Genomic DNA, 26905 nt, shown 5'->3' with positions numbered 1-26905 from the left:
CATTTTGTATGAGAGCAAGGTACGAATGTCCTGCACCTGTCACTTGACAGTGCTTTCTGTTATCTATTTATGGAATTACTTTGAAAGAAGCACTAGCGAACGTTAGAGTTGTTTGGAGCATCGTTAGGGGAAGATGACAAAAGTGGCTGGTGAAACACTCAGAAAAGAAGCAAATGGGTATTGCTCTAATTGCAACATATCTCCTCTCTGCATGCCAGAATATTTTGACTTTTCCATAAAAAAGCCAGTTATGTATGAAATTGCTCAAGAACTCAACTCACCCCCCCCCCCTTTTTAAGGCTGATTATACTTTTTGCCATTGTTTTTGCATAATTTGTAATCTATGAAAGAACTAAAATAAATATGAAAAACTAACCTTGAAGCTTGATCTTTTCTAACATGTGCTATTCTTTAAGACATACCAAACACAAATGTAACAGTAAAATTTTAAATAATGGCTGGTCTTCTGGGCCCAAAATTTTTCTAAGTGTCTGGTCTTCACAGTGTTAAGTTTCGAATGAAAGTCAAATGATCAGCGATATAAGATATTCATTGCACATTCCCACACATAGCAGAATTAATGTTGTGTAAAAGGAAATTTACTTTGAAAGTAATGCTTCTCAAGGCAACATTTTCCCATGAACTATCAGATGTAAACAGTTGTGACACAACACTCATCGACAGCAGTTTGTTGTGTACCAAGTATTGCATAGTCTTCTTCTTAAAGCCTGCGACACATTTTGTTGTTAGCAGACACTTGTGTGTGTGTGCTGTGATTTGTTGTCACCAATGGCACATTTTCTTTGCACCTAAAGTTTTATTTTTGTGTCATTCTCTTCTTTATGTTTTACTGTTGCAGTATTATTCTGCAGTAGTGGGCTAAAGTAAAATTCTTGTTAAGTATCAGTTCTTACCTACCAAAATTACAATAATTTAACTCAAAATTACAACAATGAAAAATTCCTGCGTTCTTCCCAGATGAAAAAATTCCCACATTTTTCCCGAATTTCGCAGTTGTTCTGGAACGCATACGAACTGGTTCACCTGCATGTTGTGCCACAGAATGGTCCAATTCACTCCTGGTCACAATTTGGCAGTGGCCATTCATCGTAGTGGACAGCTGCTTGATAGTCATACCAGTACAAAAAAGCTGTGCCATTATTGCAGCACAGCTGGTATATGACAGCTGTTTTCACAGGTGCCCCAGCCTGTGATGGGGTAGGATAAGCTTGTAACAGGACTGGAATAAGAAGTGCTGAATGGGTGGATCAGGCAGATCTGGCACCTGGGTCTTTCACAGGGATATGAAACCTGTGGCAAGAGGTCGGGTGGGTGATGGAACACCACTTTAGGAGGGGCGGGAAGGATCTTGGGTAGGATGTCTCATTTCAGGGCATGACACGTAACCGAAGCCCTGACGAAGGATGTGGTTCTTAGGGGTAGTGGGAGGATTAGAGGTCTGTGGGGATACGGCACAGGAAATCTGTTTGTAGACCAGGTCTGGGGGAACAGTGCCTGTCTGGGAAGGCCTTTGTGAGACCTTCAGCATATTGGGCAAATGCAGATACGGCATCCATGGCGGCCAAGCTGTACAAGCTGTATGGGAAGGTTTCTTTGGTGCGGAAGGGATGGCAGCTGTCGAAATGCTGGTACTTTCGATGGTTGGTGGATTTAATGTGGACAGAGTGTGGATGGAGCCATTACAGAGGAGGAGGTCAGTGTCTAGGTAGGTGGCATACTGAGTTAAGGAGGACAGGTGAAGTGGATGGGAGAGAAGGTGTTGGGGTTGTGAAGGAATTAGGATAGGGTTTCTTGACCCAGTTTCCAGATCAAGAAGATATGATCAGTGAACCTGAACCACATCAACAGTTTGGGATGGCCTATAAACAGATTGGCTGTGCCATGGATTTGTTGTATATCTTCCCTTCAAAGGAGAAGTGTGCTGGTGGTTTGAGGATTGAGGTAGTGGCTTTGGAATCTAAAGGATGTTAGGAGAGGTAGTATTCAACAGTGGCAAGGTCACGTGCATGAGGGATGTTGGAAATGGTGTCAACAGTGACTAGTAGGGAACCAGCAAGTAAAGGGGTGGGGACGGTGGGGAGTCAGCGAAGGGAAGTTTCTTTTTTTTTTTTTCTCTTTTATTTTATTAGTATGACTGCTAACTACCTGCCCACCTGGATAAAAAGCCACTACCAAACTGTGGCCAAGAGGAAATATTCCAGAATTCGAGTCGAGAACAGTTGCCAACATTAGTAATGTAGAAGTAAATATCCTCGGAGTAGTGAAGCAACTTAAATCACTTAATAAAAGCGAGTCTCCTGGTCCAGACTGTATACCAATTAGGTTCATTTCAGAGTATGATGATGCATTAGCTCCATACTTAACAATCATATACAACTGTTCGCTCGACAAAAAATCTGTACCCAAAGACTGGAAAGTTGCACAGGTCACACCAATATTCAAGAAAGGTAGTAGGAGTAAAATACAGGCCCATATCATTAACATAGATATGCAGAAGGATTTTAGAACATATATAGTGTTCGAACATTATGAATGACCTTGAAGAAAATGGTCTAGTGACACACAGACAACACGGGTTTAGAAAACAATGGTCCTGTGAAACACAACTAGCTCTTTATTCACATTAAGTGTTGAGTGCTATTGACAAGGGATTTCAGATCAATTCCATATTTCTGGATTTCCGGAAGGCTTTTGACACTGTACCACACAAGCGGCTCGTAGTGAAATGGCGTGCTTATGGAATATTGTCTCAGGTATGTGACTGGATTTAAGATTTCCTGTCAGAGAGGTCACAATTCGTAGTAATTGATGGAAAGTCATCGAGTAAAACAGAACTTATTTCTGGTGTTCCCCAAGGTAGTGTTACAGGCCCTTTGCTGTTCCTTATCTATATATACAAGTCTGGAGACAATCTGAGCAGCTGTCTTCAGTTGTTTGCAGATGACGCTGTCATTTATCGACTAATAAAGTCATCAGAAGATCAAAACAAGCAGCAAAATGATTTAGAAAAAATATCTGAATGGTGCGAAAAGTGGCAGTTGACCCTAAATAACGAAAAGTGTGAGGTCATTCACAAGAGTTCTAAAAGGAACTCAAACTTCGGTTACACGATAAATCAGTCTAATCTAAAAGCCGTAAATTCAACTAAATACCTAGGTATTACAACTACAAACAACTTAAATTGGAAGCAACACAGAAAATGTTGTGGGGAAGGCTAACCAAAGACTGCGTTTTATTTGGCAGGACACTTTGGAAAATGTAACAGACCTACTAAGGAGACAGCCTACACTACACTTGTCCGTCCTCTTTTAGAATACTGCTGCGTGGTGTGGGATCCTTACCAGATAGGATGGACAGAGTACATCGAAAAAGTTCAAAGAAGGGCAGCATGTTTTGTATTATTGCGAAATATGGGAGTGTCACAGAAATGATACAGGATTTGGGCTGGAAATCATTAAAAGAAAGGCATTTTTCGTTGCGACGGGATCTTCTCACGAAACTCCAATCGCTAACTTTCTCTTCCAAATGTGAAAATATTTTGTTGACACCGACCTATATAGGGAGGAACAATCACCATGATAAAATAAGGGAAATCAGAGCTTGTACGGAAAGATATAGGTGTTTGTTCTTTCTGTGTGCTATACAAGATTGGAATAATGAAGAATTGTGAAGGAGGTTCAATGAACCCCTGCCAGGCACTTGAACATGATTTGCAGAGTATCCATGTAGATGTAGATCATTTCTTTACCATCAGTGGAAGGCAATGGGAAACCACCACTGGAATCACTTCCCAAGATGCTCATGCGATGGACCTCTCTGATGAGGCTCCCCCATGACAAGAAATGCCGTAAGGCAGAACACAAAGTTTTAAGTTGTCGTGATGCCATCTGCTCTAAACAATGGCTAAATCCACAGATGCAAACTTGGTGGAGCCAGTGCCTTCAGGCAGACAGGCAACTACTTGTGAGCATGGCATCAATATCGCATACCCTGCGTAGTCTGAGGGGATACCACCATTGGGGTATCTACACTACACTGACAGGCTACCGTGTTGGGTATTGGGTGATCTTCCCTGTATGGCTCGCACTTTTGTAAAACAAAAGGTGGAGGTCAAAGCCAGATGCAGGGACCAAATATGAGTTAAATGAAATAAGTTGTGTGAAATAAATAAACAAAGTGGGGAAAGCCATAATGAATGTCCTACAAATGAGTTAGTCAACAGGGAATATGTCAGAGAGTAAGATTGCAGCACAAGAAATGAAGAAGTACAGCAAAGGATCAAGGCCTCATGCTCGCTGTGAACATACAAAATATTTGTGTGCCACCTGCCAGGGGGTGGGGGGTTGGGGAGAGGTGGGGGGGGGGGGGGGGTTGCTGTTTCTGTGACTGAGACTGTGTTCTACATAAAAGTACTTCTCGCCATAGTTCAGTCTCTCATCACCTTCAAAATTATACACTGACCAGACTCTATCAATCAGATTAACCAGAAAATCTCAATTGGTTGGTTGGTTTGTGGGGGCTGAAGGGACCAGACCACAAAGGCCATCGGTCCCCTTTTCCATGACCATGGAACACCCATAAGGAAGAAAAACAAGCAACAGAGATGACAAGGGCTGACACAGAACAAGAAAGACATAGACAAAGACCAGAAAAGAGGAATTAAAAGCACACAGAGTGTTACAGTGGTTAGCTGACCATGGAAACAAAAATCACAAGAAAAGGCAACCACCAAGAGAGAAACTAAAAACCCCAATCTAAAACCGTACGCCAAAGGCCAGACTCAACACATAAAAGGGGCAAACCCTCAGATTGAGCGATAAAATCCCCCTGCTCGAATAGAACTCTAAACTAAGCATGCCATTGCAGCATCATCCATTAAAAAGGGCAGGGAGCGTAGCAGGCAGCGCAAACGTCTGCCTGAGCGTAGTTAAAAGTGGATAGTCCAACAAGATGTGGACCACTGTCAACGCCGATCCACAGCGATGTAGAGGTGGGTTCTCGCAGCACAATAAATGACCCTGCATCAGCCAGGTATGGCCAATGCGTAGCCGGCAGAGAGCAACTGAGTCCTTGCAAGAGGCTTGCAAGGAGGAGTGCAACGCACCTGTAGTCTCATTGATGACCCAAAGTCTGTTGGGGGATGGCAGTGTGCGCCATTCATTACTCCAAGTACCAAGGACGCTTTGCCGCAATACTGACTGGAGATCACATTTCAGAAGGCCAATCTCATGGGCCAGTGCACTGGTAGAATGTTTGGCCAGCGTGTCAACACGTTCATTACCTAGGATGCCAAAATGACCCGGGGTCCACATAAAAACCATGGAGCAGCCGCAACGAGCAAGAGTATGGATGGACTCCTGCAAAGCTGTCACCAGACGAGAGTGAGGAAAACATTGGTCGATAGCTCGTAAACTGCTCAGAGAGTCACTACAGATAACGAACGACTCACCTGAGCAGGAGCAGATATACTCTAGGACACGAGAGATGGCGACAAGCTCTGCAGTGAAAAAACTGCAGCCATCCAGCATTGTGTGTTGTTCAGATTGTTCCCCAAGAGTAAAAGCATACCCAACTCAACCAGCAACCACTGAACCATCAGTATGGCACATACCACGGGGATATACATATATGGGTCCAGAAAAGAGGTGGGAGAGGGAAAAAAACTCAAGCTCACAAAGAAGAGACCCGATGCAAACCGCAATCGAGACACCCTGACCAGGGCCACTGTTCGGGAAGATGGATGGCCGAGTTGGGAAACAGGAGACGGTAATTTGGATGCCTGGGCAAGCTACAAACATGTGCAGCATAAGTGGCCAATAGTCGTTGGCGCCAGATCTGCAGTGGAGGGACACCAGCCTCCTCAAGTATGCTGTTTACAGGGCTTGTGCGGAAAGCTCCAGTCACGAGTCAGTTCCTGCAGTGAAGTATGGGGTCAAGCAACCACAATGTGGAAGGCGATGCCGAACCATAAGCCAGGCTCCCATAATAGAGACGGGCCTGAATCAACGCCTGATACAGTCGTAGAAGGGTAGACCGATCGGCACCCCAGCTGGTGTGACTCAAGCAATGAAGAGTGTTAAGATGCCGCTAGCACGTTTGCTTAAGCTACCGAATATGAGAGAGCCAAGTCAACCGGGTATCAAAAAGCAATCCCAAAAACTGATGCACCTCCACCACAGCAAGAAGTTTGCTGTCTAGATAAAGCTATGGCTCAGGGTCAACAGTGCAATGTCGGCAGAAATGCATGACGCAAAACTTCGTGGCCGAAACCTGGAAGCCGCGTGCTATGGCCCAAGACTGTGCCTCCCAGATAGCGTCCTGCAGCTGCTGTTCAGCAACTGCAATGCCAGCAGAGCTGTAGTCATCAGCATACAGAGAAGCTGCTACAGACGTTTACAAAGCCGCAGCGAGCCCGTTGATAGCAACTAAAATGAGGCAGACACTTAAGACAGAGCCTTGCGGGACCTCATTCTCCTGGTCTCAGGAAGAACTATGGGAGGAACCAACTTACACACCGAAGGAACGAAGCGACAGAAAATACTGAATAAAAATTGAGGGTGGGCCCCATGAAGCGTGGTGAGGATGTGATGTCGCCATGTTGTATCGTATGCTTTCCGCATGTCAAAAAAGGCAGCAACCAGATGCTGATGGCGGGCAAATGCAGCAGACCCCACGCAGACCAGACTATCGGTGGCAGAGCAGCCCTTACGGAACTCATCCTGAGATGGAGCCAGAAGGCCCTGAGACTCAAGCAGCCAACTCAACCTCCGGCTCACCATGCACTTGAGCAACTTGCACAGAACATTGGCGAGGCTAATGGGGCGGTAGCTGTCCACCTCTAGTGGGTTCTTCCCGGACACAACATTGGAATGATGATGCTTTCCTGCCATTGTGATGGGAACTCACCATCAACCAAGATATAGTTGAAAAGGTCGAGGAGGTGTCGCAGGCAGTCCACCAAGAGGTGCTTGAGCATCTGATAGTGGATGCGAACAGGACCGGGAGCCATATCACGGCAAGTGGCTAGAGCTTTTTCGAATTCCCACTCACTGAATGGAGCACTGTACAATTTGGGGTGGCGCATATGGAATGAAAGACTCCGATGTTCCAACCGCTCTTTTTAAGGGGCAGAAGGCCAGCAGGTAATTCGTAGAAGCGGAACTCTGAGCACAATGCTCTGCTAGGAGTTCTGCAATCGTGTCTAATTCAGTACAGACTGCTACATTCAGGGAAAGCCCAGGTATGCTGACAGGGGTCTGATATCCATAGAGTCGTCTAATCTTGGTCCAAACCTGCAATGGAGAGCTACGGATACCAATGGTGGAGTTATATGTTTCCCAGGGTTCCTGCTTCCGTTGGTGAATAGGGCGTCGGGCTCAGGCATGGAGCCGATTAAAGGTAAGGAGGTGTTCGAGTGATGGATGCCGCTTATGACGTTGGAGGGCCCGCCTGCGATCCCTAATCACCTCAGTGATCTCCAGTGACCACCAAGGCACAGTCCTCTGCTGAGGGGACCTGGAAGAATAGGGAATTGCAGATTCCACTGCAGTAACGATGCCAGTGGTTATTGTGTGAACCACCCCATCAATGGCATCATGAGAAAGAGGCTCAATAGTGGCAATGGAGGCAAACGAGACCCAATCAGCCTTATTCAAAGCCCATCTGGGGAGGCGCCCAGAGAAGTGACTCTGTGGCAGTGACAGAAAGATCGGAAAGTGGCACTAATCACCCACTCCACACTCCATTGGACAAGGCTGCAGACCGAAAGGTCAATGGCGGAGTACGTGCCATGTGCCACAATGAAATGTGCGGAGGCCCCATTATTTAACAGAGAAAGATCATGCTGTGCCAACACTTGCTGTTGCTCCCAATGTAGGTGGTGCTGGAGAAACAGGGAGGGAATTGCGCCTCACCATCAAGGGGGAAGGTGTAGCCTTCCGACTCTTAGAGGTGACTGGTGTAGGTGGAGCTGATAGGGCTAGAACAGTTGTAGCAGAGCCGCAAGAGGAGGTCATACGAACAGGATGGAGGCGTTCAAACTTCCGCTTAGCCTCAGTGTAGGTCAGTCGGTCCAGGGTCTTATTATCTATGATTTTCCTCTCTTTCTGTAAAATCCTTCAGTCTGGTGAGCAAGCTGAATGATGCCCTCCGCAGTTGACACAGATGGGAAGCAGGGCACATAGAGTATTGGGATGTGATGGGCGTCCGCAATCTCGACTTGTGAGGCTGGAAGTACAGCGGGAAGACATGTGGCCAAACTTCCAGCACTGCATCGGGGGAGGGATATAGGGCTTGATGTCACAGCAGTAGACCATCCATCACCTTGACCTTCTCAGGTAATGTATCACCCTCGAAGGCTAAGATGAAGGCACTGGTGGCAACCTGATTATCCCTCGGACCCCGATGAACTTGCCAGATGAAATAAACACCTCGACGCTCTAAATTGGCGCGCAGCTCGTCATCAGACTGCAGAAGAAGGTCCCTGTGGAATATAATACCCTGGACCATATTTAAACATTTGTGGGGCGTGATGGTAACAGAAACATCGCCCAACTTGTCACAAGCGAGTAATGTCCGTGACTGGGCAGAGGATGCTGTTTTTATCAAAACTGACCCAGAGTTCATTTTGGACAAGTCCTCCATCTCCCCAAACTTATCCTCTAAATGTTCTACAATGAACTAGGGCTTCATTGTCATGAAAGGCTTCCCATCAGCTCTCGTACACACTAGGTAGCGGGGCGAATGAGCTTCACTGCCAACCTTAGCCTTTCGTTCCTCCCATGGTGTGGCAATGGAAAGGAACGATTTGGGGTCATACTTCTGCACATTGAATTGAGCCCTCGAACGCTTAGAGACTGCAGGTGGTTGGCCACCAACAAGAGATGAAGTGCCACGCTTTATTGTGTGTCATCCACCCTGATGCCACCCACTCTGACCGAGGGCCCTTCCCAAGGGTGCCACCCAACCACAGCATGGGCCACCTGGCAGGATGGCCATTGCCGGGAGTCCCGATGCCCAATGGTGATGGGCATCAACTCCTTGGCATATGTGGGGATTTAACGGCACGGGCATCAGCACAGCGATCCCTGTACCAACAGGGTACATGGCGGTCCCACCACAACGGACTGGCTAACATGCTGGATATCAGGTGCAAAGAAGTCCATGGTCGTCATCGGCATAGAAAGCAACACTGCATAGTGCATGCTGGAAACTGCACCCAGTTATGTATCCTCACCCAAGAGATGGAGAATGAGCAGAACTGCAATGCAATAACGAGAAAGGGGGCTAAAATCTCAACACACTATGGACACGATGCACCATGTAAGGTGCCCTTCCCCCCCAATTGGTTCGCTCTTCGGAAAAATTCTGAAGAATAGAGGTCAAACCCTACAGGGGACCAACACATAAAGGCCGAAATGTGTGAGACTTGTTTTAGTCGCCTCTTACGATAGGCAGGAATACCACGGGCCAATTCTGACCCCTGAACCTGCAGGGGGCGAAATCTCAATTGCAGAATTGCTTCCTAGCTGACAATGGTTACATTCTGCTTTCTATCATGAATAGTCTTAGAAATTTCATTATTGCTATTTGTAATTTCCATGTGACTTTGATGCTGATGGGCACATAACAGTCTGAACTGTTCAGTACATAATATGTGTTTCAAACAGTATCTTTGTTGTACTTGCTATGCATTTGTTCCAGTGTGGTAATGATAATCCAGTATAAAGTCTGTCACTTATATACTACACAATGTTTCACAAGAGATATTAAAAGATGCAAATTTCTGATGATAATAAACTTACTGTCTTTTCTGCACATCTAACGGGCATTGCAGCTGCTATCTTCGTGTGAGTGAGTCTTTCAAGAGCGAGCCTAGTTTTTTCTGTTGTCTCCCGTATCTCGTCGTCATTAGGTCGCTCCAGGCTTGGGTCATCTTCTGCAACAACTTCTGCAGGGAGCAGATCTGTTAATTTTGAATAAATAATCTGAAACAGCAAAATGCAAATGGTTACACCAAGCATCAAACTTGAAATAAACTAAACCAAAGCTGCTTCATATCAGCATTTTAGATTACCTTGTCTTTGGAATGGCCTTGCCTTGCTATTACGTCATATTTAACTTTTCCTTGGGCGTCTAGTTGTACAGCTAAAGCATTTGAGGTGCTTTCTTTCCCTTCTCTTCCCATATTTAAGGGATACTGTGCAACTGGAATTTCTGGAAATGCTCCTCCATCTCCAAAATCCTGGGAAAAACATGCACAAGGTAAATGTACATAAAGGTGCGCTACTCTCTCACTATGATCGTAAGTCAAATGAGTATTACAGTACATTTAAACAGCAAAAATTAACATCCAATCGTACAAATGCTCAATAAAATAAATATAAGGAAATGAGAGTCAGTTTCCTATGATCTTCACCAATGAAGCGTGTAATATCATTATAGCATGCAAACTAACTCACAATAACAACAGTGGAAATATATATGTTTCCATTAATATAGGGTGGCATTTACAGGTAAAACTACTGTATTAGTCTGTATGAAAGGCATGTTAGCAGACCATATTGTAATACAGACAGAACTACTACCACCCTCGGCATGAACTCCATACCTTACCTTTGAATAAATTACATATGTTTAAATAAATGCAGTTAGAAAGAGACTGTACTATAATGTTACTGGTAGCACACAATATTTGCATTCACAATTATTAATAAAATTCCCTGAAACACACAGTGCCACCTAGAGCAATATGATTGTGTTAATACGCTACCTGGCAGAAGCACTAGTCAGTCAAGATTTATTCTGTATGGGCTAATTCAAATGGTTTCAATGAAACAACAACAAAGCAAACTGCTTGGAAATAACTGTTTAAAACATTTACCTAGTTTCCAACACCTCTAAGGATGTCTATATCAGAATGAAAATTTAAAAGCTGTAAAGTTACATTGTGAGAAGGCAATACTCAAAGTTTAGAGCAGACACACTCAAGTCAATACTTGAAAACGTTCCAGCCTTTGGTATACATACACTGCAAGGAACAACGGTTGTTCCTTGAATGTATATACTAGTTGTAATCCTTTGTACACAAAGTGAGTAGGCCCTACCTATTTCTTAGCAGCCTCAATTATACTTACAAAGTTGAGTTTAGTTTAAGGTTTCCCTGGCCACCAAGGAACTTTAGAATATATACAGCACATAAGAATGGTATAAAACAACACAGACGTACCTCTAAAGATCTTGGAATCCATCCTCTTCTCTGTCCGTATGGAGGTGCAGTTGGACTGGCGACGACTAGAGCTGCCGCAGGTATTTTCTGTTTGGCTCGTTCTTCGTCCCTGTCCCACACAGGTTGTGTGGGCGCTGGTAATATGCTGTGAAGTACAAGGAAATAACTCATTTGAATTTCAAAGTACAAACTACAAGAACATGCACATTTGACAAGCTCTTCACATAAAGCCAAATAAAAAGTCGCCTATGTTGTCATTCAATTTTGAAGGTGCAAACTACTAGAACGTTCAAATTTAATAAGCTTTTCACATAAAGCCAAATAAAAAATTGCCTACGCCGTTGGATGGCAAATTAAAAGAGTTACAAGACAAAAATTCTTTCAAAACATTTAAAAATGTAAATAAAAACACAATTTGTATTTCCTGTTAGACAATTTTTAGGTTCTACATAATAACACCACCACAATAACAAATACTACCTTGTCAGCGACATCTTGACAAAAGCATTTATTACTTCTGTTACATTGCAGCAGCGATATGCATAAACATACAGATTTCCATAGATTCTACTTCAACTTTGGAATGCTATCGAAGACTACCGAGATAATTCATCGATAGAGGGTAACCACATTTCGATGAAAATATAATCCACACGCATTAATCACAAGAAGTGAAATTATTTATGGGACTACACTAGTTTGCACTCTTTCTTGAGATTTATCAGCAGTGAAATATTATTCACATTTGTTTAGTCTAAAGCGGTCCCCAAACGAATAATATTGTGCAACGTTACTGTAGTTTTCTCTAGACTGATAAAAAAAAGTGCAATAATGCTGCGAAATAGACGAAATGTTAACGATCAAGAGGTTTCGGAAGTAATTACTATTCTTTGTTCGAAATAGATGAAAAAAGAAAGTAGATGGAGAATTGGTACAAAAGCCAGTTCACATTGGCCGTCACGTCACGTAATGTCCCATCCCGTCAAAATATTCCGCAATGCATCCACACTGGCCGTCCCGACCCTTCACGTCACGCCAAGGTTTCTCTGGAGGGAAGTTTTGACGGCTGACATCATTCGTCCGTTGCTGATCACGTGTCCCATAAGCTCAGTTCCTCCAGATACACAGCTATGGGTAGATCTCCATATTTCGTTTCGTCGTGGTTGATATCAGTTGCTTCTGTGTTCGTTATTTACTATAAATTGTTTCGTTTCGTCATTTCTTTTGTTAAAATTTGTAATAAATGACGACAGATTAATTGAAGCATTGAGACAACAGTCTGAACTGCACAATATAGGTCCACTAAATTAATTGTCTTCTCCTACATTTATAAAATGGATTACTATAGATACCGGTATTGTAATTAATATTTTACAACGAAATGGATTACAACATGTCTGCAAATTGGAGTGAAAAAATAATGTGAGTAGAATCAGTTTGATTAGTAGGTGGAATTTATTTGTTTGTTGTCGGGCATTTTTAGCGTTACATAAAGAAATGCATTGAAACCTTCAGACACTGCAAGCTGATTGTTTAAAAATGTTTCTGTAGTGGGCCTATTTATTATTAAGCAGCTCTCTGATTTGTGCGTGAAACAGTTTTGCAAGCATCTTTGGTCAATATTTATCTGACATGAGCCAGAGCACCAGACGTTACAGATCGGATTCGACACACCTCAGATAACGACCACGACCACAGGGTTTGGCCGAGCTGGGCGTGGACGGCAGTCAGAACACCAGCGACCAGAGAGGTCTATTGGAGCCGCACCTGGCGGGCGCGGACAGCGACCGGAACACTCGATGGGGTGCGGACCGGTTACGGAGCGCCCAGAACCATCCAGACATACATACTGGATTCGATCCATCCAAGGACCATTTTCGGGTAGCACCTGAAGAAGACAGTGAGTTACATCGTCGAAACATCCGGCAGAAATCCTGAAACATATCAACAGATCCTCAGGAAAGCCTGAAGAAAAACAATATTTGTGTGGTTTCACTAGTTAGCACTGTACAGATAAGGCACGTGAACAACTAAAAGCCAAATGCAACATTCAAAGAAAACCTGTATATGTTAAGGAAAGAAATTTTGATAGATAAGACTAATTCACAAAAATTTGCACTGGACTAGCATCTAAAGTTAACCTTAAACCAAGATGTGATGGCAGCTTGTAACACTGTGTTCCTTTTAGTAATTGTAGATGTAGTTTGATGTAACAAATGAAAAAACTGATGCTTACACTTTCCAAAATATAAAATGCAGATTCCTCTTCCTCAAGCTCCTTGTATAATGTGTGAAATTCTCCTTCTGTACCATGTAATACAATTTTTCCTGACCCACGCACTTTGTTTGTGTTGTTTTGCACTTCTGTCTCCTTCCTCTAATATACAAACCATTCCTGCAAGCTGCAAGCCATTTGACTCAAAGAAATGTGGACTCCAGCTTCCATGCATGTAAGCTACTGCATTGTGTACGTGCACTTTGCACATAAAAACAGTTGAAAATCGTCTTGCAAAGACCGCAATTCCTGCGAAACGAACTGTTGTTCAGATCACATGACTTGAATTGACTTGACATGCCGTTACATGATGGACAGTTTGAATATGCTATGACATGATGGTGCCATGTCATGACAGTATCGTGACTGATGGTGTGAATAGGTCTTAAGGCACATCAAAATTTCACATACGAGGCAATTGAGATGGAACGAGATAAATTATTATCAGAATCTTTTGAGAAAAAAATCTTTGGCCAAAAGGTCAAAGAAATAACAATTCATATCTATCTACAGGTAGGGTAACAGAAGCGTTACACAAAACTACCATTCAATATTTCTGATGTCCACCTTTTGTAAAATCTAACTGCAGTATTTCTAAACTTCTGAAAAAGTATTTGACTCAGTACCACCTATGAGTACCACGTTAATAAAAGTATGATTATTCTAATATCCACCTTAAGAACTGGAGGCAGCAGTTGTGAAAGTAACTGTTTCGCTATTTAGCATAAAATACACAAATGTGAGGAATGTTGTACACAGTTATGCATTAAGGAAATCAAGCTCCATTCTCTGGATGTCTGCAACCAACCCTTCGAACATACACACACACTTAAAAAGTAGAAGATAGGCATGAAATGAAAGAGAGGTATTCAGACATAAAGTCATTGTCTTACTTTAAAATCAGAAGCTCTTGACTCTCTTTCATACAAGTACAAAGAAGTTAAAAAGGAAATTAGGTATTATCAATCTTAGAGTAAGACAAGGACTTTGAGTCAGAATACCTTTATTTAACTTCATGTCAGGAGTATTTTGTGCTTTTTAAGTGTGTGTGTGTGTGTGTGTGTGTGTGTGTGTGTGTGTGTGTGTGTGTGTGTGTGTGTGTGTGTGTGAAGGTTGAACACAGAGCGAAACGATGGGAGCTTGATTTCTGAAATGCATAGTTGTGGATAACATTCCTCACATTTTTGTGTTGTATTCCAACAATGACAAAAAGCATGGAACACGAGGTGTAAAACGAATTTTGTGACTGAATTGAGAGGTTCTTTATAGGACAGATGCAGTATGTTATCTTGGGTGGGGAGCCATCAACTGATGCGAAAATTGGTTCATGTGGGGCCAAGGGAAGTGTATTTAGAAATTTGTATATGAATAACTTGATTGAAAATAGTAATTGTGACATATTTGATGGTGCAGAGTGGGACTTCAAAACATTCCACAGTGCATTTACAACGGCGGCATTCACGCAAACCGTCAATGGAATGGGACGTCTAGGTCTACGTTTTTCGGAAGGAAAGTTTAGAAGTTAACGGTGGGGGAACAGTGGCGTTGCCATCTAATATGGAAAGTTGATCTATTTTCAACACATCTACTTATGCTATGGCAGAAGATTTCGTGCTTTTGTGTCCTTTAAGTCTTCATTTTGTTATTTAGCTTTGTTTTTATGATGCATTGCAAATGTTCCATAACAACTTAGATATTTTTTACACTGAGAGTCGTTCACTAAAAGAGGTCCATTTTCTGATGGCAAAAAATTATTCAGATTTTACAACAACTGAACAGAACTCGCTCTTGGACTGTATGTAAGAACGAAATAAATTGATGAAAAAATTACATTAAATAAGGTTTTTTATTAAAGGAAATTTCATCTCTACTGAAGGATAAAAATAAAGGTGTTTCTGGTATTATTTGCTGATAGGAAAATAGCCTCAATAGATAAATTAGCAGGCTCTATGTATTCCCTTAAAATATTAGTTGATGTGTTTGTAAGTATACATTTTTACTAGATAATGTATGTTTATTTTTTTGAAATGTTGTTTTACTTCCAAGTTGTTTACACAAAAAACTCAGCAAGAACATGCGTTAGGAATTTTGCTTTGACCATCATAAACTTTATCATTGCTAGTTCCTTAACTTAGATAATATATTCTGACATACATTATAACAGATGGCATCTCACAATCTCATTTTCACCTTTCAGTATTGAGCTAGTGTGGACACTACCATTTCACAGTGATGTGGCCTGGTGTTACTTTTAATTGCTTTGGTGACTTGCCTGAATCAGCTTTATCTATAGTGAATCAGTGTCGGAAAAAAGCTGCAGAAAAATTCAGTCAGATCTTGATGAAACTGCAAAGTGGTCCAAAGATTCGCAACTTCCTTTAAATGTTCATAAATTTAAAATTTGCATTTCACAAATCACAGAAACGTTGTCTCCTATAGTTACAATATCAGTGACTCATACAAATACAGCAGAGGAAAAATTTATAATGATATGAAACAGAATTATCAAACTGGCACAATTGTAGGTTAAACAGATTGTAGATGTAGGGTCTTTGGTAGGATCATGGGAGAATAAAATCAGTCTACAAAGGAGATTGGTTACAAAATACTCAAGTGATCAGTCCTAGAATACAGTTAAAGTGTAGGACCCATACATGAGAAGTCTGTCAGTACAAAGAAAGGCAACAAAAATTGTAACAGCTTTGTTCGACCCACAGGAGAATGACACTGATATTTTGAACAACATTCTTTTTTTTTTTAAATTTCAAACATTTAGTTTAATAGGACCAAACTGAGGAGGAAAGCTTCATGGTCATGCAATGAGTGATTACATGAAATTAACATCAGAAATGTTAATAACATACAAAATTAAATTTACATATATGTTACACAGACTGCAAGCTGCTGAATAAATATTTGAATATTCAACATTAAAATACCGGAATTTTCTAATTTTTTTTCAACGAACTCCTCAACAGAATGTTAGGAGTGAACCATGCAAAAATTCTTCAGTTTAGACTTGAAAGCGCCAGAATTACTGTTAAGAGTTTTTAATTCTTGTGGTAGCATATCGGAAATGGAAGGATCATTTGTACTACTGAATGATTTTCAGTACAAGAGCTGAAATAAACTAGGCTGATGGGGTTCAATCCTGATTTGTCTCAATTTAATATACTGTTTTTGTCGGTGTAACACTTAGTACAAAATACCCATCTTTGTGTTTTGGTGAACTCTATGTCACTTCAGCAGCTGTAAAAGAATTGAGAGTACCTCTTCACCAAATTTGCTGCAACTTCCCAAGCTCTTCACATTTTTGGTAAAGATTGGGTCTGTCAAGAGATATTTTAAGTAGTCACATTGACACAAAGTTTCACTTTTACAATTATATATTTATTAAATTTACAAAATTTGTAACTAAACTAGTTCTAAAAAACTGATTCGCCACTGCTGTTTATATCATTTCAGTAATGACAGGTGATGTCATCCATTACTACAGACAGAATATTTTGGGATTACTATAAAAATCATGTTAGCATTCATAAACTGATAGCAGAGCATTAACAGTAATTTGTTCTTTTTATGTTAAAATAATAAGTATTGATGGTTCTTGGTTTTTAGTACTGAAGTTACAAAATAAATTCACTAACAAAACGTTTTACAAAATCACTTATATCATGAACGTTATTGGCTGGAAAACGTAATTAAAATGTACACAATTTCTTTAGATAGATGCAAATGGAAGTTAGTTTCTCTTCTTGTGAAAGGTATTCTAGAATTACAAAATTAGAATTGTTTATGATTTATGTTTAAGTCTCGATTAGTAGTGGTTATACTAGAACAGAGATATTTTTGCACTTGATAAAACTGAAATGAAATTAGTGATAACATATGAAACAGTGTAATAAATAGAGTTTCAATATGACCAGATAAATAAAATAAGAGTGTTTCAAAATTTTGTCTAAGGCTGCAAATGTGATGGTCTGTCTCCTGATGTCAATACTTTATGTCATACTTATACTAATGATCAAATACTGGTATGTTTCAACAATTCCCCCCTCCCTCCAGAGTATCACAGATGAGAATCAAATATGATACTCTGCCACAATTAAACTTCAGTCAGTTGCCACAAATATTGTGTAAAGGAATAATTCCCTGAAAGTCACCATTCAAATCAATATGAAGTTGGCAACAGAATTCAGTGAATACAAAGTGTAAAACTGAATGTAGCAGATCAAGTATGCAATAACTATGAATACATATGCAAAGAATAGTTTAGCAAAAAGATTCAAAATGTAAATAATCAATTTTTTAACATTGTCCATCTGCACATTATTTGAAAAATAGATAAAAATTATAAAACATATATATTCTTTGGCGTTACAACTTGTTTCAGTGTTTGAGAAAATCCCAGTCCATTTGTGGTAACACCTCTTTTCAGTCTCTTTGTTTTCCTCTGGTGCTCCCATGCACACAATCTCCATGTCCAATAATTTTGTAAATACATACTATAGTCACTATTCATCAGCCCAACATAAAAAAATAGTGTATAAAGGAACAGAACAGTAACCAATTATACATGGTTGATGCTGAAAGTGAAAAGATACCAAGACACAGTGTTTGTATTAAATAGTCTCTAGTATCATTATCATCACACAAGTATGGTTCCATAAACAGTAGTTTCCTAGTGAGATGAGGTTTGACATTTCTACCTGTATGGGTGTGGAACTTTCCCCAAATGGCATTTGTGGCTAACATTCGCAAATATCACCTCCAGTACAGAGTACAAGTTAAATCATTGTGTAGACAGCCTGAAAATTGGTTTGTGTGTTCATTGAGACAAAATATTTTCAAATTCTTTGCGTGTTTGTATATTCATTCTGACATTACACTTGCTCTCTCTGCAAAGTAACGCATAAAATCGATAACCTTAAAAATATTAAATAATAAAAAATCGTTTGTTTACTGATGGGAATCATTGTGCAGGCACAGGTTTTTGTGCTAGTATCCCCTCATGTCAGTAAAGTGATACATGTGTTCATAAAGTAGTACAATTAGTAATTCATAAATTCCTTCTTTCAGTTTCTCAGCACTGTACATCTGCATCTATACTCTGCAAACCAGCAAGAGGTGCTTGGTAGAGGATATGTACCAGTTATTAGGGTTTGTTTCTATTCCAGTCATGTGTGGAACACGGAAAGAACAATTGTTTGAATGCCTCTGTGCATGTAGTAATTATTCTACTCTTATCCTCATGATCCCTATGTGAGCGATACATAGGGGGTTGTAGTATATTCCTTGAGTAATCATTTAAAGCCAGTTCCTGAAACTTTGTTAATACTTTCTTGGGATTGTTTCTATCTGTCTTCTAGGGTCTCCAGTTCAGCTCCTTCAGTAGCTCTGTGACACACATCCATTGACTAAACAAACCTGTGACCATTCGTGCTGCCCTTATCTGTATACATTCAATATCCCCTGTTAGTCCTATCTGGGGTCCCAAACACTTTGAACAATATTCTCGAACTGGTCGCACAAGTGATTTGTACGGAATCTCCTTTGTAGACTTCCCCAGTATTCTTCCAACAAACCGAAGCCTACTACCTACTTTACCCACGACTGAATCTATGAGATCACTCCATTTCATATTCCTAAGAAGTGTTACAACCAGGCCTTTATATAATTTGACCAATTTTAACTGTGACTCATTGAATTACAGTCATAGGGTACTACATTTTTTTGTTTTGTGAAGTGCAGAGTTTTACATTTCTGAACATTTAGACCAAATTGCCAATCTCTACAGCACATTTAAATCTTATCAAGATCTGACTGAATATTTATGCAGCTTGTTTAAGATAGTACTTCATTAGAGATAGCTGCTTCATCTGCACAAAGCCAGATTTTTCTATTGATATTGTCTGCAAGGTCATTAATATCCATATCAACAGCAAGAGTCCCAACACACTTCCCTGAGGCACACACGAAGTTACTTCTACATCTGACGATGACTCTCCATCCAAGATAACATGCTGTGTCCTCCATAGCAAAAAGTCCTCAGTCCAGTTACAAATTTCATTTGATATCCCATATGATTGTACTTTTGACAATAAGCACAGGTGCAGTAGTGAGTCAAATGCTTTTCGGAAATCAACAAATATTGCATCTACCTGGTTGCCTTAATACAAAATTTTCAGTATGCCATGTGAGAAAAGAGCAAGCTCAGTTTTGCGTGATCGACGTTTTCGAAATCCATGCTGGTTTTCAATGCATCTCATCATTTACCGTCAGCTATTTCACAAATAGCTTATCCAATGCAAACTTCCTTCAAATATATCGTATAACTAGTATCGATCATGTCTGCCATAAAAGTATTTGATATAACATGCTGAAAGTGTACACATCATGGCTCAATAGTAAACTTGCATTTTAACACTTCTGTGATCTACCATAAATTATTCACATAAGTTTTGCAGTTGCACCCCCTTCTAAAGGAAAAGATATTGAAACTGTGTATATAAATGCATCTCTCAATGAACAAAAGGACTCAAGTGTAAGTTTACAAGTGTGGCACTGAGGCTAAGTGCATTTACCAAAGTAACATGTGAAATACAAGTGTACTAAAATGGCTTAATAAGCAAAAAAAACTCTCCAATCATCCTGTTCTCTGACCATTGACCTTAGAATACCTGACCAATGAACTGGTCTTAGATACAAGAATGTAGGAATGTGTGTCTATGACAAGAGTACTGACTAAATAGGTTCTCAAAGTGCTGTGACTTAATCACTCAGACAATTTTTCTGCATGTTATTCAATATGATTTTGCACAGATTCTGTGTGTGTACATAAAACATAGATAATTTATATCTTTTATGAGTAAGAGATAATATAATAGGGTATGTACATTCAGTTCAGTTAAAAACATTTTAGTATTGTATGTACCAAAGAGAATGTAGAACACTTTCATGTAAGCATGTCTGAAACATTCTATTGATAAATCCCATCGACTTCTTCTTAATATTCCGCCAGACGCTCAGTAGGTTGGTGGCAAGACAAATAGCGTAAAGCAATATTTATCATACTCATTGTGTATCACTAACTGCATTTTTCGTTCACCAGTAGCATTGAAATCATATAAAATAACATATGAATTCAGTATGCATGTATAAAGTAGATTCAAACGAAATATGTGTGCATTAGTTCAAAACAGCATCTATCTGCTTTCAACTGAACCATAAAATTATCCACAAAATGTGCGTAAAGTATGTATCATGAATTCACAGTAATAATCTCATTATAGTATAGTGCTTTGTATCAAAGTAATTCACATACAGTAACATTTAAACACAGTAGCTCCCTCTCAGGATTTCTTAATAACTTGGAGAAAAATATCTTCCAGTATCAATAGTAATTCATGTGTGTTGGCACTTCTCTTGAGATTGTTAATACAACTGACTGATTTCAAGTATAAAACTCTGTGCACATGGTTAAATGTTCATGGTTAAGTATTCATTTCAAAACAACTCAGTATATATATATATTATTTAGTGTGTACAATCCTTCAGCAAACTCTTCCAGAATGAAGCAAAATATGTCTCATATGTATAATATTATGTGTGATGTAACTTTCAGTATGCTGGGCCTAAGACTTGTCAGGTGTATTTTCTTTGGTGTGTCCATAGATATTTCCAATTTCGTTTTTGCAGAGGGAAACTGGAGTCAGGCCAAACGAATACGGCTCATCACATCTTTTAAACAATGCCCAGTGTCGACAGAAAGCATCCATTTGTTTTCTGTTACAAACAAAATGATTTTTAAAGGGGAATTTTATGTGCTCATTCGATAGAGCAGTCTCAAATTAGTTTAGTGTGGTACTTGTTTTGTCGATATGAATTAACAGGGATAATAAATCACGAATTGTAACACTTGCTCCAGGAGCTACTGAACAGCAGTATTACTGCATGGCAGCAGCAGTTATCACAGGCCTGGTGTATGCTGTCGCTGCTTGTGCATTGGTCATTCTTCGTGTTTTACTGTTTCTGTTAATACATATCGATAAAACGAATATCGTACTAGACTAATTTGGGACTGCTCTATCGAATGAGCATGTAAAATTCCGCTTTAAACACCACTCTGTTTGTAAAAGGAAACAGACCAACGCTTTCCTGGATGTCGCATGAAAGATGTAGTGAGCAGTATTCGTTTAGGCTGATTGCAGCTACACATTGCAAATACTATATTGCAAATATCTACTGAAACACCAGGGAAAATGCTCCTGACGACTCTTAGGAGAGACAGGCTGTGTAGCTGTGTAGTTAATAAACTCACAGAGTACAAATAAGGTGAAGTTAACACAGAAAAAAATAAAGTTTAGTACTCAGGTTAAGAGTCTTTGTAAGATTACCATTTCATATTTTGTAACTGAGTAACATCTCGAAGTAACTTAAACTTTTTCTTCTAAATACGCGAAGTAACCATAATTAACAGCACTAGTTAGAAGAAATTTGACATTCACAAGTCAGATGCCAGTGGTAAGGATAGACTAAAATAATAGTCATAGAATGACTGAACCTTCAGAAGGCTGAATTACAGAAACAAACGGTACTGGAGTGAGTTTCTACACTCTTAATGTGCAAAGAAAGCACATTTGCCAGAGGGAATGAGAACACTGTTGTGAACTAAAAATCATATATCACACCTTATCCCATCAGAAAATAGTATGTAAAAGATTTTCAACTTTTTCACTCCACATCACATGACAGTTTACTTTCTCTTTCCTCATCTGTAAGCTGTCGCAGTCGCTCCATTGGCGAGCTTTCCTTACTCGGCATGTTGAGCAGTGTAAGCATAAAAATGCTGTTCCTGTGGGGAGGAAAAGAAAAGAACCTTACCTATACGAATTGTGCTTGGGTGATATGTAGATAGCCTGTGTCTGCTGTGAGAAAATTATTCTCACAGCAGGTCAGACCAAGGTGGTTGGTGTCCCAGGCCGAGGACAAGCTGGTTACGGGATAGCCCCACTTTCTCATTGAAAGATCTCTCGATGGTCCTGAATTTGTTCTTCAGGAGCGGAATGCCTTTGTCCTCGTGCAACAAGCGAGTCGAATAGTCCCTCGGAAGACATAGAGTGGTCTTTGGAGCTTGATTATAGATCCTTTTCAGCATTGCGATGAGTGAATCTGCAGGATTTCCCCACGCCACAGCTGCATATTCAAACACTGGTCGGATCAGTGTTAGGTACAGCATAATGTCGTGTTGCGGTGGCAGTATCGACTCCATATTCAGCAGCAGGTAAAGAGTATGAAGGTGCCAGTGGCATGAGAAGGCGCCCTATGATTCTGCTTCTGACGTCTCAGATATGAGGCGCCCAGGAGAGTATTTGTTCTAAGGTAACATCTAGGTACTTCACCGTCTTGCTCCATGGGATAGGTACCCCCAGGATTTCGATGGTTGGGATATCTGGCGACAGTATTCTTCAGGTGAAGATCACTGCCTGGCTCTTCGCTGTGTTGAACCTCAGCTACCATTTCATTGACCACGAACCCAGGGCGCCGCACCCGTGTTCAGAAACAGCATTGCATCATGTGTGCGTTCAAGCTGCCTGTGTGCAGCGCTATGTCATGGGTGTAGAGAGCCAATTCTATGCGCGCCACCCGCGGTGTGTCGGCAGTGTACAGTGAGTACAGCAAGGGGTCGAGCACCGACCCTTGTGGCACCCCAGCATGTATCTTTCGGTCTGTGGCCTACCATCGTCAGCCTTGACGTGGAACGTTCGCTCCACTAGGTAGGACCTGAGGAGGACTGACTGTGATGTAGGTATCTGGAATACAAGGAATCTGTATACGAGACTGTCATGCCAGACACAATCTAACGCCCAGGACACGTCGAGGAACACTGTCCTAAGCTCTCATCGCCAGCTCTACCAGTCTCAGAAGCTGGTGAGGGGTAGAATGACCGCTATGGAAACAAGGAGCAGGCTGATGGGTCAGTAGCTGGTGATCGGGCGTGGGTCTTTGCCAGTCTTCGGGATGGTCACAACTTCAGCGTGATTCCACGCTGCCGGGTAGCTGCCTGTGATGAGTATATCGTTGAACACGTTGTCTAAATAGTGGGTGCTTCTTCAGCAGTTGGTTGTTTATTCCATCGCTTCCTCCTGCTTTCTTGGTGTTTAGGGAGCGAAGTTATACCGCAACGTTTTCCTCTGTAATCGGCCCAATTACGTCTTCTTCATTCCTAACTGCTAGGATGGTTGGTAGTTGTTCGTCGACCCGTCGGCCACTGGTGTGAAGTTTTTGGCGAATGCGTCGGTAAGCACGCTGGATTTTGCATCTGGCTCACTGAAGTATTCATTGCCGTCCCCGGTGTGGCCGAGCGGTTCTAGGCGCTTCAGTCTAGAAACGCGTGACAGATACGGTCGCAGGTTCGAATCCTGCCTCGGGCATGGATGTTTGTGGTGTCCTTAGGTTAGTTACGTTTAAGTAGTTCTAAGTTCTAGGGGACTGATGGCCTCAAATGTTAAGTCCTATAGTGCTCAGAGCCATTTGAATCTCATCAGTCCACTAGAACGCAGAACTACTTAAACCTAACTAACCTAAGGACATCACACACATCCATGCCCGAGGCAGGATTCGAACCTGCGACTGTAGCGGTCGCGCGGTTCCAGACTGAAGCGCCTAGAACCGCTCGGCCACACTAGCCGGCGAGCTGCCGTCGTCTGGGTTGAGCGTGGACACTGCCCGCTCTCTGTTCCTATGTTCTTCGACTGCTGTCTTTATCTATCATCGCATGCAGTTGACGTGGCTTTTGGTGTTGCGTTGGCGAGTGAACTGCCATTCGCGGCACAGCCGATTCTTCTCGGTAATAGCTGCCACGCTGTGTGACGGTAATTGCCGCGAGAAGTCTCCTGGTCTCTGCGGTCGTCTCGGGTTGGCTGAGTTTGCTTCTCGTAGTATCCTTCGGTTGAGGAAAGGTAGAGCTGCGTCAGCGCCGACTACATCAGGGTTAGCCGCGCCTTCTAGGGACTCTAGGATTTCCGCTTGGAAATGATCGCAGTCCAAGTTTCTGTAACTTCGGCGCTGATCTGGAAGGGAGGCGCCGAATTTAGATGTTGTAGAAATATTTGTAGTTGGTCCTTTCCATGTGGCCAGAGTACAAACGTGTCGTCCACACGTAAATTCCATCCATAATAACATACAGTTCACTATGGAAATCGAGAAAGATGGACAGCTACCCTTTCTTGACGACCTGGTGCAGCGCAGGTCAGATGGCTCGCTAGGTCACAATGTGTAACGCAAGGCCACACACAGATCTGTACCTGTATGCTTCCAGCTGCCATCATCAATCAGGCTCAGCTAAATAGAGTTCTTAATACCTTGGTAGGCAGTGTGCGAGGTGCTGGGGCTAGCAGTGTATTTAACACAAAATTCTTCTAGAATCTACATATGTAAATGATGCTCTAAGGCCCCCCCCCCCTATTCTAACTCCTACTTTTGCTGTTGCACATGGATTAAAAAGAAACGTGAACTGACTGTAATCGACCCTGCAAGTGGAGTAGAAAAGAGTTTGGGACCTGCAATAATTTAATTTGATAAGTAAGTTAAATAAAGGAAAGTTTTATTAACGTAGTGAGAAATGAAAGGGTTGCTCTACCGATTAACAGAATGAAAGTTCTGTCCAAAATAACAATATGATTTATTATGACTAAACTCAAAATAATAAACAAAACACATGAAACATTTACAATACATCAAATTGGCTCAAATTGGATACTCAAATAAATGCTGTGAAGGTGAAGTTGCCCCTAAACTAGATTGTGACATTTATGACGAAGTGGTAAGTGGAGCCAATTCCTTGCAACTCAAATCTTAAGAGAAACACACAGCCAACCCAACACTAATTGCTGCTGCAGTAGTGAGAACTCAGACAATGAACACCCAAGACAGAACAAAGTTAGAAAAGACAAACAGGCGCGCTCTGCTGAGCTCTGATTATCACCTAGCAAAATTCCCTAAGCTGCCGGTGCTGCAGACATACATTACCAAGCTGTCTTCTTAACTGCATGAACACGATCTGGCGTACCGGAAGCGATGGCTGGTTGCTTCGACGTCCCATCGTGGTGATGATAATGTCGCGAGTATAGTCCAAAACAAATTATCCTGGTCTGGGTGTTCCAGACTAAAGACTTCCTATCAATGCAAATGCGCCTCTGAGGGAGACGAAGAAGGCTCGCCACACAATCACTGACGGTACAGTTATTGATTTTAACAAGTGAAGTCACACAGTAACTCTGAGACAGTCAACTTTAGCCAAAACTGCTCAAGACAGACAACATAGGCCGCTTGTATGCAGAAAGCTCAATTGCCAACTGCACTCGGAAAGTTACGTTGAAGTCGAAACTTCAGCAACTTCGTCCAACAGTTACAATTCAATGAAAGTATATTAGACAGCCAACGGGAGGCAGGCTGTCCAGAGCAGCGAGAGCTCAGTCTTGTAACCTACTCCAACCGAAAGGCGAGGGCCGACCCTCACAAGAGCACCCGTACAAACCGAACACAGAACATTCCCACCCCCACGACAGTGGCCATGGTTAAACGTTCCAATCAGCAACTCGAAAACCGGCGGAAAATTTCACTCTATTGCCGAAGCACTACCTTCCCGCCAATGGAGATTCTTGGCGCCAATTTCTGCGCCGATTTTGCTACGTCACGGAGCTATGCCCTGAGCAAGCCAATCACAGTTACGATTTTGCAGAAAACGTGGGAATTTGCCCGCCAAGACTGCCTGGGGACACAAGTCTTTCCCATGCCTCGCTGGTAGCCCGCCAGAAACGGGTTTCGCTAAGTTTCTGTGAAGTAACGGAACCTCTAGCCCAGCCGCTCCTTCAGGCCCCTGTGGGCGTGTCTCCGCCGCTATTATGACAATGTCGGCGTCTGGAAAGCATTCACTCGACTCCCTCACACCCGTCGGCTTAACCCTTTCAAGATCAGCAGTGCCCGCCTGTCACCGGACCACCCGGGTGACGAGAGACGCTGCGTGGGAAGTCAGCATGTGAAGGAATAGCAACTTTTCACCACATGGAATTAGAGAGGAAAATCGAATTACTCAGAGTAAGATAGAAATATGAGAGGGGGCTTCTGCCACCTCTCAAGTGCACATACGATCTCGGTCGAACGAAACCTATCAATGGGACTCAAACATCTGGAGACTGTGTTCCGCGAGAACACCGCCAAATCAGGGCCTTCGGACAATAGAAGCACAGTAGGGACCAAGATGAAGAAAAGATGGAATAAGAGAAAAAAGGTCTGGCGTTTCTACCTTTTGCAGGCGATGTGTCGTCCAAACTAGGAAGACTATTAAGGCAACACAAGATCGACACAGTCTTCCGACCACA

General features: G+C 41.7%; 1 protein-coding gene across 1 annotated transcript in view; it reads right to left on the bottom strand.

The window, feature by feature from the left end:
- Positions 1–11799, bottom strand: part of LOC126162941 (puff-specific protein Bx42) — a 61959-nt gene extending 50160 nt beyond the window's left edge. The window contains exons 1-4 of the mRNA XM_049919773.1: positions 11729–11799; positions 11249–11393; positions 10097–10264; positions 9825–10007 (exon numbers count right to left, since the gene is read on the bottom strand). Coding sequence (XP_049775730.1) covers positions 9825–10007; positions 10097–10264; positions 11249–11393; positions 11729–11742 — 510 coding nt within the window. The 5' untranslated portion in view covers positions 11743–11799. The remainder of the gene's footprint in view (positions 1–9824; positions 10008–10096; positions 10265–11248; positions 11394–11728) is intronic.
- Between the last annotated feature and the right edge of the window lie 15106 nt (positions 11800–26905).

Source organism: Schistocerca cancellata, chromosome 2 (assembly GCF_023864275.1).
Source record: "Schistocerca cancellata isolate TAMUIC-IGC-003103 chromosome 2, iqSchCanc2.1, whole genome shotgun sequence".
In the NCBI taxonomy this organism is placed as follows: Eukaryota; Metazoa; Arthropoda; class Insecta; order Orthoptera; family Acrididae; genus Schistocerca; species Schistocerca cancellata.
Note: the sequence above shows the minus strand (reverse complement) of the source record. Positions and strands in the feature narration are given on the sequence as shown.